The 11,999-nt window shown below is 43.6% G+C and overlaps 1 protein-coding gene across 1 annotated transcript in view; it reads right to left on the reverse strand.

Annotated features, from left to right (window-relative positions):
- Positions 1-10,571, reverse strand: part of LOC119172920 (sodium-dependent phosphate transport protein 2B) — a 42,741-nt gene extending 32,170 nt beyond the window's left edge. Inside the window, exons 1-3 of the mRNA XM_075893196.1 lie at positions 10,418-10,571; positions 5,198-5,464; positions 315-506 (exon numbers count right to left, since the gene is read on the reverse strand). Coding sequence (XP_075749311.1) covers positions 315-506; positions 5,198-5,464; positions 10,418-10,571 — 613 coding nt within the window. The remainder of the gene's footprint in view (positions 1-314; positions 507-5,197; positions 5,465-10,417) is intronic.
- Between the last annotated feature and the right edge of the window lie 1,428 nt (positions 10,572-11,999).

The raw sequence follows: 11,999 nt of genomic DNA on the forward strand, positions 1-11,999 counted from the left end.
AGCCCGCTGCTATGGCGTCTCTCATAATCATATGGTGGTTTTGGGACGTTCAACCCAACAAATCAATCATATAGTGGTTTCGCGACGTTAAACCCCACATCTCAATCAGATTTTTGAGGCGAAAGAACTTTTAGCTTTTTCTCAAGTTTACGCTTCTTCTCATTGTGTGAAAAAAAACATGGTGAAAATTAAAGAGTGTGTGACTGATTAGTTGTTGGCTACGTTGTTCGCTCGCTTTAATACTAGTCTATTCAAGTCAACGCACTTTGTAATAGGAAGTAAGCCGGGATCGCGGGTAGACACCGCATACTCACGGAATGCCACTTCGATGGGCAGCAAAACGAGCACAGTGAGCCAGTTGAAGATGTCGTGCACGGTGGCCGCTGCGAAGCCTCGGCGGAACTCGTCTCGTCGCTTGATGTGCATCAGCGAGATCATGGTGTTGGTCACCGAGGTGCCCACATTGGCACCCATTATGATGGGCACCGCGCTGCGCACCGTCAGAACTGCGCAATGCCGCAGTAGCGACCACTGTGTAAGTTCGCTCGGCCACCAAAAGAAGCGCTTGAAAGCCTGAAAGCGCTCATACGAGAGCCTGAAAGAGCTGATTTCGCAGTTATTTTAGTGCTGGCGTCACAGTCGTAAGATTCTCCGAAAATTCGGCGTGCTTCATGAACTGAAAATCACAACACACACAAATAGGCAAAATTCTTGATCTGGCCGGAAGTTCTGCGTGGCAACAAGTGCGTTTTATTACTTTCTAAGCAGGTGTTCTACCTCTGAGACACTGCGAGGCTGAAGAGTTTGGAAATGATAATAAAAATGCATACAAGTGTCGCGTATAGTCAGGAAGAGTAACCTTAACACTTTTATTTCATGTCAGAAGCATCACATCTCACCGGCTGTTACACAATATGAAAGGAAAACTAGCTGTTGATTAAAAGGCCTGACCATAACAAAGCATTCATGCAAATTTAACCATCACCGTAATCACTATCCACAAAAAATGCACCTGCGTAAATGTGTGGATTGCCTCACAGACGCGTCGTAACCTCTTCGAACAATAAAAAACGTGCTAAACAGCTTAACGTCGTTATTCTGTGCTACGTAATTAAAGACGGACACATGAAAAAACACATGGCAGGTGCTATCAACTACTTGTTTATTGCAATCGTTGCAACGAAACTATATTTATAGCACACTGATACACCGACGCACCAAAAGCATACCAAGGCAACATCACCTAAGAAACTAAGGACATGTGACACCAAGAATTATACCATATCCGCTAAAGGGAACCATGTGTAGATGCGAAACAACAGGTGCTAGCGTTTACACTGTCGGCGGCGTTGACGCTGGTTCTAATCACGGTGTTGCGCAGGAGCGAAACCTGGAGAAGCGTAAAGCATGCAGTGAGAGAACGGTGTTTCCAACTGCAACATGTCAATCGCTGCCAGTGGGCAATGAGAGACAGAAGACTTCTGATTGGACATAGAGACCTGCAGTAGGCTTTTATGTAATACACAAGCTGCGAATTCTTATTGTTAAACAGCCCACCGAACCGGCACTACCTTGGAGGTCAAGATCCAGTCTCTATATATAAGAGGAGGCCAGTGAACCGCTTCGCAGCGCAAGCAGTCGGTTTTAAATGCGAAGCATTTCGTAGCGAACTTTTGCGACTTTGCGCGTATCTATCTATCTATCTATCTATCTATCTACTATCTATCTATCTATCTATCTATCTATCTATATATATATATATATATATATATAAATATATATATATATATATATATATATATATATATATATATATATATATATATATATATATATATATATATATATATATATATATATATATATATATATATATATCCCTCTATCTATCTAACTATAAATCAATCTATCTATATATCTATTTATCTATCTACCTATCTATCTATCAATCAATCTATCTATCTATCTGTCCATCTATCTATCTATCCGTCTAAGACCTTTAAATCTCCTGGCCGTTTCGATAAGGTTATCGATACCAAACTTGGTATGGCTTAATATGACTGTATAACGACCACATTTGACTAGTCATAACATGAAAATCATGATATAAATGTCATGAATCTCGTAATTAGCATTTCATGGTCCTGCAGCTCTTGCGGTAGTTTTGTTCACAAGACACGTTGCAAAACTTGTGTGGTGTGATATGACTGCATGGCTAACACAAGCGATAGGCCCTAACATGAAAATCAAGACATGCGTGTCATGTAACAACGTGACTACGTGCCACGCTCATGATGCACTGGCGGCCGTTTCACTAGCCTCATTTATACAAAATTTGGTATTACGGGACGTGAATGGATGACGAAGGTATGATTCTGGTGCAAACAGGACAAACAGGAGACGCGTATCATGTAACAACATGACTACATGCTACTCTCATGATGTGCTCGCGGCCGTTTCAGTAGCTTTACATGTACCAAACTGGGTATTACGTGACGTGAACGGACGACATAGGTATATTACAAATACAAACATAACCACGACATACGTGTCATGTAACAACATGACTACATGCCAAACTCATGATGCGCTCGCGGCCGTTTCGCTAGCTTTACATAGGCCAAATTTGGTATTACGTGACGTCAATAAATGACGAAGGTATGTGACTGCTGTAAACATAAAAATCACGAAATGCGTGTCATGTGCGAGCATGACTACATGCCACAGTCAAGGTGCCAATATATTTCAACATGACGCGGTGCGCGTGCTCACCGGCGTTCATTCCATCGGGTCACGCCGGTATGGCCATGCCAGGCACCAGTCCTGCCATATACTCGCTTTGACGCATGCACGTTTGAGCGCGTCCAGGAACCCTCCGTCACGAAAAGGGGGAGACGCAGTGTTGTCTGGGTAACGCATCAGCGCGAAATGTGACATGGAGCATTTCGCGGTGGTTGCCGTCGGGCTGCGCCGACGGATGCTGGTTGCGCCTGGTGTCAGACTACAGAGTGCTCGCGTTTTGGCAACGTAGCGTCGCTCTGCCCAGCGTGCGCGCGTCAACGCTACAATGGAGTATAATGGGCTCTTCATGATGCGCTCGCGGCAGTTTTGCTAGCTTCACGTATACCAAATTTTGTGTCACGTGACGTGAATGAATGTCGAGAGTATATGACCGGTGCAAACATTTTTTCAATAAAGTTTTTTTTATCTGTCCGTCCATTACTCGTGCTTTGCATATTACCAATTTCCACTGTACGTGGGATCTGCCAATTTTTTTTATTTTTCAATCAACAAACTCGCTAGGAGGCACTGCTTGCGGAATCGTTCACAGACGAAAGATGGTGGGAGCGTAGGTGAAGAGGGGCCGGCAACGCGCATGCTCGTTCGGGGTGTAAATTCTGCTGAGAGTGATGCCTAGAGGAGAAGAGGGGAGAGCTAGTGTAAGCTACAGGCACTGCCTGCGCTGGCGCTGCGGGGGGGAGAGAGGGGCAGAACGTACGACCGGAGAGGGAGGTGTAGAGGCGCGCATGTGCTGTAAGGGCGCTCACACCAGACACCTGACCGAGATCAGGTGTCTGGTATGCTTCGCTTCTAAAAAAAGCTGATCTCGCTCTTGTAGAGGGACACAGACGTCTCGCGAGCGCAATCAGCTCCATTGAATTTGAAAAATACACCTCTCAGTGTTCGTGGGGTGGCTTTATCGGGTTCACTCTATATTTCAATGCAACTTTTGCAATGCAATGTTGTTAGTAGCATATGTCTTCCCCTTTCTCCCGTGTTCGCTTTCTTAGCGCGAAAATCGCCATGTATATATGCTCCATTAAGTTCTTGTTATGCTATATTATTACTTAGTACTCCCTGCGCAACGACACTTCAAGTAGCATGTTTATGTAACAATGCACACAAGGACCTGTTCACATTTCTCTATTTTTCATGAGTTGAGTTCCGGTGGAGATTAAAAAATTGAATAATGCTTTTTAATGGATTTTTCTAAAAAATCACTTCGTGATAAAAAATAGTCAAACTTTGTTTGACTAAAAAACTGAAAAGAACTTACTGAAAAGAACAATCCCGCTAATCTTGCAGCTGCAGAGCGTTAAGTGCATCCACTGAAACACTATGCTTGTCTGGAGCTCAACACTCATTGCCAATAAAAAACAAGTGACGCGCCATTTTACCAGTGTTCTTATCATTCTTTATATCCCTCCAGTATTGTATCTAGCTTGTCATGCCGCCTGTCAAGTTTAGTGCGCAGGGTTGAACGCCTCAACCGAAAACAGGCCACAATAGATTGCATAGCACAGAGCTCCAGATAATTTAAACAACCTTTTCGTGAGCACTACCTCGCACCGAACACAGACGTCTAGCATTACGCATTTATAAAAATGCGACCACCCCAGGCAAGCTCTCCACCCTCTTCTTATGGGTCAGAAGCTGGACCCCATGATGATTTATCCATGGCAGTGACTTCAGCCACCACTCTCAAAAGTTTGCCTGCGAATTTCGTGGAGAAATATTTTAACATTACTGGCAAGCATGCCTTTTTAGTTTAAGAACGTTCAAGTTCATTTAGCTTACTCATAATATTACACTACCTCTAAGGAGACTGAACAAACTGGTGTTTGGAGGCAGTAGCGTGGCTTCTTTCTGGTCATCGTTTCCCTCTCTACAGGAGTTTTCCCACTTGGCTCTTTACAGCTGTACACTAATTCCCATCGCTCAATACAGAGCCCATTGAATGAGACAAAATGAGTTCACTTAACTTGACAGCAGTGCAGCACGGCAGGAAATAATTTGTTCTTATAAGGCAAAAATGCATAACATACATTAGTAACCATAATTTTTATTTTTTGTATAGGGACCAACGTAACGTTTGCACCCGAGTACATGTTAACTGCCCTGTTGGTGTCCGCTAGTTCAAGGAGAAGACGGTGAAAATAAAGTAAAAACATATGGCGGCAATTTTTACTTTATTTACTTTAATTGGCTGTTTCTGGGCCCTTTGTGACCGGACCAGAGAAGAAGATGGCCACGGTGCTTCTGTCGACTGTCCTCTCACATGAGTTTCTCTCACACTCGTGAATAACTGTTCGAAATCGATAACGATGCTTCGTTCGGATATCCATTGAATGACTATGAACACATAGGGTAATCAAGAATGAACAATGATCATGTTGCCAGGGTAGAAAGTACGTACGGTTGGACCCAACCATGGATACGGTGATTGAGGTGGACGAGGAGGAGCTCTGCACCATGACCGTGACGAGGACGCCAATCATGAGGGCCACCACGGGGTTGCGTAACACGCTGCTGTTGGTGAATACGCGGCCCGCCGCGCGACCGCTGATCAGCTTGAAGGCGGCGCTGAGCACGTCCAGGGATACGAGGAAAGTCAGGATGGCCAGCACCAGAAACAGCACGTGCACTAACGCACCCGTGGCCGAGTGAACCGAACTGTCGGCCCCTGCGATCGCAGTGGTTCGTGGTTACGCAATGCAAGGGAGCACTGGTGTGATTCAACGCTTCTGGCACGCAGTGCTACACTTCTTCACAAAACGGCTCGCCGAAAATGACTCCCCTTTATGGCCTGTTTTCGAAGCAATTTCGAGGTGAGAACCTGTTTTAGAATTGGTAACGGCTACGCAGATTGCTTAGGTTTAGTTAAAGTTCGGACTTTACTTGTGAGATTTTTTTTTCATCCAAGGTGGCTTTTCACCGATCGAAAACGCCACAGTGATAAAATCTGTGCAGTATGAGCTACATAACGCTGTACTTCAATATGCCCTCATCTTACACTAACTGCTTTGTCCTGTCAAAGCGTGGCGAATAAAACGTAAATTACAAAGTCAAATCTTCGCTGATCGCCCAATTTAAACCTCCTCGGACGACATTACTATAAAGCCCGCGGGATGGCTCTATGCTCTCACATAATAGAGTACCAAGTACGCGAAAGCGTTAATCACTTTTTCTAAACCTGCAATAAAGTTGCCAATGAAAGAAAATTCCCCTTCACATTTCACTGAACGGCAGTCAGTAAAAGGAATGTCGGTACGCAAATCAACATGTCGCTTATTTATTAGTGAATGAAAAAAAACTAGTTACGTTAATGCATTGTATAGTAAAGATAACTTACAATTTTAGAGCATTAACATAATTACACCGGTACTACAATTTACATCATTTCTTACCTGAACAGTTTTAAGGGTCATTATAGGCTGTAGATGGATATAAGAGGAAAATTATATCAGGAAGGTTATCCGTATACTTTGTCAAAGAAAGAAAACGAGCACGTAAGTTCACACATTCCTTCAGTCTTTTGAGTCATTTCTAACTAACCAATTCAGTAAGAAATCAATGGGAAAGAGTGGAATATTCCACTCTTTCCCATTAATTTCACGTAACACAAAACTTGGAACGGCACATGACACATGAACATGAATGGCGCATGAGTAATATGCGTAAGCAATTTTATCCAGCGTGTGCGTGAAGTGAAAATAATGGAAATGAGCACCATAATTTGCTCACAGTGACGAAGTTACAAAGTTCCGAAAAATGACTGATTTAATTGAAATGCTGGATCAACGAAATTGGTGGATCCCACGTACAGTGGCAATTGATGATATGCGAAGCATGAATGAGAAATGTTGATATGCGACTTTAAAATCAGCACAACGTTACGAGGTGGAGAAAAATGATGCCGTACATGACTTCCGTATTATGTTTGAATGTGTTATCATATTTTGATGTGTCGTTTACCTTCGTCATCCATTCACTCTACGTGATACCAAATTTAGTATACGTGGAGCTAGTGAAACGGCTGTGAGCATGCTATGAGCGTGGTATGTTGTCATGTTCTTACATGACACATGTGTCAGAGTTACGATGTTTGCACCAGTCATATATTTCGTCATTCATTGAAGTCATGTAACACAAAACTTGGTATATGTTGAGCAAGAAAATGGCCGCGATTGCATTATGAAGGGCTCATTAGTGGCACCCGACAGTCGACCAGAGGGCGCGACAAAGCTTTTTGGGTTACCTCAGCATTTTTGGTATACACTGACCGTCGTGGATACTAAGAAAAAGAAACGCTTGCCAAACACAGTGACACGCTGAAGTGTCAGTGCACTTTTTGTCACATTTTCAAAGAACGCTTTTTTGTAGCTTACATAATCACCCGTGACCCCCCTGCTCACAAACAAAAAACAAAATGACATGCACGTTCAAGTCCAACTTTGCTGCGTCTACTCGCTAGGCTACGCATTGCAAAACTCGGTTTTGCTGCGCCTAGTCGCTAGGCTGTGTGTTCTGGCGCTACCATCAGATCTCGTAAACTGCATTGCCGCGTGCCTATACTTCAATGTACCGTTGACGAGCGCACGCTGGGCACCGCGACGCTACGTTAGCAGAATGCGAGTACTATACAGCCTGACACCAGGCGCGACCAGCGTCCGTCGGCACCGCCCGACGGACGCTGGTCTGTGCGACATGCCGGATTTCTCGCCGATTCGTTACCCAGACAAGACTGCGTCTCCCTCTTTTCGTGACGAAGGGACGCCGGACGCACTGAAACGCGCATGTGCCAAAGCAACGCAGCGCGGCACGCACCTGCGAGTACATGGCAGCATAGAGTTTCCTAAAATAACTAGAGGGGACTCTGTCGCTGCGATAGTTCAGCGACCATGGGAATCAAGGGCAGCACACACATTTCCCTAGTCTTCGTACTTGGGGGCAGCAAACCGTACTTGCGGCTTTGTTTCTTGCTGTGTTTCAGTTTTGTTTTGAAAGAAAGATTCAACCCTTTGAACTTCGTGACCTGATTTGCAAAAGTATATCTAAAAGAATAAGATGGTGAAGCACAATAGCTGAACATTTGCAGTTTTTTTTTTTGTTTCGTGAGAAAACCGCTCCAAGCCACACTAGCACACACGGAGCCAAAAAAAGGCCAGAAGTACGAAGATTAGACAAATGTGTGTACTACCCATCATTCCCATGGTCGCGGAAGCCCCGTGCGTTGCAGCTCCTATAGACACTAGTGCCAGAGTTCCCTCTAGTGTACATTTAAAAACTCTATGCATGGCAGGAACGGCGCCTGACGTGGCAACGCCGGCGTGACGCGACGAAATGAACGCCGGCGAGGACGCACACCGCGTTATGTCGAAATGTATTGGCACTTTGACGGTGGCATGTAGTCATGTTCTCATATGACACGCATCTCATGATTATTATGTTTGCACCAGTCACATACCTTCGTCATCCATTGGCGTCACGCAATACCAAATTTGGCATATGTGAAGCTAGCGAAATAGCAGCGAGCGCATCATGAGTGTAGCATGTAGTCATGTTGTTAAATGACACGCAAGTCGTGATTATCATATTTGAATGTCTCATTTACCTATGTCAACCATTCGTGTCCCGTAATACCGAGTTTGGTACGTGTGAAGCTGGCGAAACGGCTGCGAGTGCATCATGAGCGTAGCATGTACTCATGTTGTTACATGACACGCATCTCATGTTTATCATGTTTGGACCATTATCATACATGCGTCATCCATCCAGTCCCATAATACCAAATTTGGTATAAGTGAAGCAAGCGGAACGGCCGCCAGCACCGCATGAGCATGGCATGTAGTCATGTTGTTAGATGACACGCATCTAATCATTATAATGTTTGCACCAATAACATTTTTTGCCATCCATTCACGTACCGTAATACGAAATTTGGTATATGCGACGCTAGCGGAATGACCGCAAGTGCATCATGAGCGTGGCATGTATTCATGTTATTACATGACATGCATGCCATGACTTTCATGTTAGGGTCTGTCGCTTGTGATCGCCATGCGATCATATCATACCATGCCAGTTTTGCAACATGTCATGGGAACAAAACCACCGCAACGGCTGCAGGACCATGACACGTAAGCTATGACATTTATGACATCCATGTCATAATTTTGATGTTATGACAAGTCAAATTTGTTTTTCACACAGTAATGTTATGCCATACCAAGTTTGGTAACGATACCATTATCGAAACGGCCAGGAGAACTAAAGGTAGTAGACGGATAGATAGATAGATAGATAGATAGATAGATAGATAGATAGATAGATAGATAGATAGATAGATAGATAGATAGATAGATAGATAGATAGATAGATAGATAGATAGATAGATAGATAGATAGATAGATAGAGTGATAGATAGATAGATAGATAGATAGATAGATAGATAGATAGATAGATAGATAGATAGATAGATAGATAGATAGATAGATAGATAGATAGATAGATAGATAGATACCCACAAAGTCGCCGAAGTTCGCTAAGAAATGCTTCGTGTTTAAAACATGGCACCTTAATCCTCAGATCTACCCATGGCCCAGAGCAGTGGCAAGGGACCCTTAGCGACAGCGCCCCCAAGGTCTGTCGGGTGCTAGTTCTGCGGACCTGGGCTGTCGTTGAGGTTGCCATAGGTGTCCCGGAATAGGAAGCCTCTCCGCTTTTCTTTTTTTTTAAATTCGCATAATCAAAATGTTTTCATCATCATCACATTTGCGAGCTAGACATGCGTTTACAAGAACACCAAAACAGAGTTCAGTGAAACGGCCACAGATCAGATATAATCAGGCGAAATACTTAAAATAGATGACTCGCTCGAGAAAGCATGCTATAAGAGTTTGCGTCAATACTGCCCCAAAAATTGGCACAAAGAACGAATGTTATGCAAGGAATCCTCTGAACTATCTCTGGGTAATGCGCTTACATATTTAGCATACATAATTGCCGTTACTATAGAGTGTGACAGAAATGCGCCAAAAGGATACTTCATCTGTCTTTCATATATTTTTTAAGCTATAATATCACCGTATGATATTTGACATAAATATGAGCTCTCAAATACGTGTTCAGGTTGTATGTCTCAAAGGGACATGATTACATTACCGTATTTGCTGTGAATAATTAGACACGCCTACACTTGAGTGCTGTTTTCGGTGGTGAGGCAATCGTAGATTAATATTATTAAGCCATAATGCATGTAGTCATGTCCATCCTCCCCAGTAATTTTCGAACTATCTTGTGCCCTATCCTGTTTAGTCGCACACTCTCAGGATGGGTTACCACGGCCTAATCACAAGTAGCGTTACATTAGTGATAACACGTGTTGGCTAGTGTTGGGAGATTCAGCTTGACATCGGCGAAGTTATTGCTTGTGTTGGATATAATGCCAATGCACTAATGGCTGCAATATTGACCAATATAGCCCATCAAGTACTATGAGGCACATTCTGACCTTAACGACTACTTTACGGGTTTGTAGAATAAACCATCTGTCAGCTACGTGCGACCTGCGGGGCGTTATTAAGCAGTCCCTAGCACGACGTCAAAAGCTCTCTCGCTTCCACCGTACACTTACCAGAGGAGCTGCGTTGTTCGCGCAACCGCGTTCCAAGTTTGCTGACGTTGCCCGTTGGAGGCACGCAGATAACAGAAACACGCATGCATTCCCGTGTAGCACGGTCACAACCCGCCCGCTCATGAGGAAAGGAGACGCCGTCCTCGCGTTCCATTTTGACCGACCCCGTCTAATTATTGCTTTTTTTTCATCAGCTAGGCTATGCATCGTGGCACTGCAGTAGCACACGAAATCTTGACTGCACGGTACCTACATCACTTCTTCTTATCAGCTTCGGCCTCAATTAGGGATAGAAAGGAAAAAAGAAAAATCGCTTCAAGTTGGCACAATATCCCATTTTTGAAGCTCCGATGAAAGCGAGAAGAAATTCTGTTTATGGAAATACGTCAAAGATAGATCTTCATCGAAAGAAAAGTGAAACTGGTGTGTTTGTGCTCGCAGGCGGCAAGGTTTTTTAGTGGAAACTCAACCCTTTTCAACAGCAAGCAAGTGAGTAAGTTTGCAACTTCTGTTGCTGCTAAAGTTGCGTGCATTATACGAACACACATCACCTTTCAGAAACACTCTATAAACTTTTATGGAGCTTAGAATTAGAAGTTAGGTCCTATAATTTTAGATACCTTCCGAACAGCATTCTATTCATTCAGAATTCTTTTGAAGTGCTGAACATCCACCAGTTAGAAATGGCTGATATGCAGACAGGGAAGCTTAAAAATGTGGTGATACAGAATACACTGCGAAACATTAAGCTGGCATGACTGAGTCCAAGTTTTCATGATAAAAAAGAACCTGAAATAGGTATCACAAGCATTAAGAATTATCGACGTCTGCGAACATTCTTTCACGGGAATTAGGGAGATCAAATGAAGCTTGCACTCTGGACAATCCGATGAACACCTCCACGAACCTATGTGTCGCTCGGTGAGCTCCCTTGAGGTAAATGCTTGTGACTTTGCTAAAAATCTTCAACACCGAAAGTCGTACTTAAAACGCTATATTTTTACTTGTCAGCTACTTTTGTGAACTGCTACCTGGTCACATGCGTGCTGAAAATAGTTATATCTATTCCACCTTCACCCACTAACGCCAATCAAAAGAATTTCTTCCCTTTGCCTTTAAGGCAAGTGCCCTGGGCTCCTTTGTCGTGTGACCCACACTGCATCGATTTCTGGCAATTAGGCCCAGTGCCTTAAAATGTTACTCAGTTTTGTAATAAATACTGCCGAACACTGAAGAACAGACGGCTCATGGAGGCTCAGTTATTTAAAAACAACATCGCCCAAGCAATTCGTACAAATAATTAACCAGCAAAATCGGACACAACTGGCTCCGCTGTTTAGCAGCGGAATGAATCCGACACAACACTAAACCCTTTCACAGTTATTGGTTTCCTGTTCGCGCGCCTTACCGAGGTTAGACACCCGTTCGACCATGGGTTTACGAGAGTGTTTATTTCACGTGCCTTAATAGTGCCTCGCATAATTACGGTCATGGAGGATTGCAATGAGTTGTTAAATGCGTTTTGCAAGTCTTTAATCACACTAGTTTTTCTCCAACCACAGGTAGTCAAACACGTCGTAGC

Source organism: Rhipicephalus microplus, chromosome 4, assembly GCF_043290135.1.
Source record: "Rhipicephalus microplus isolate Deutch F79 chromosome 4, USDA_Rmic, whole genome shotgun sequence".
Classification (NCBI taxonomy): domain Eukaryota; kingdom Metazoa; phylum Arthropoda; class Arachnida; order Ixodida; family Ixodidae; genus Rhipicephalus; species Rhipicephalus microplus.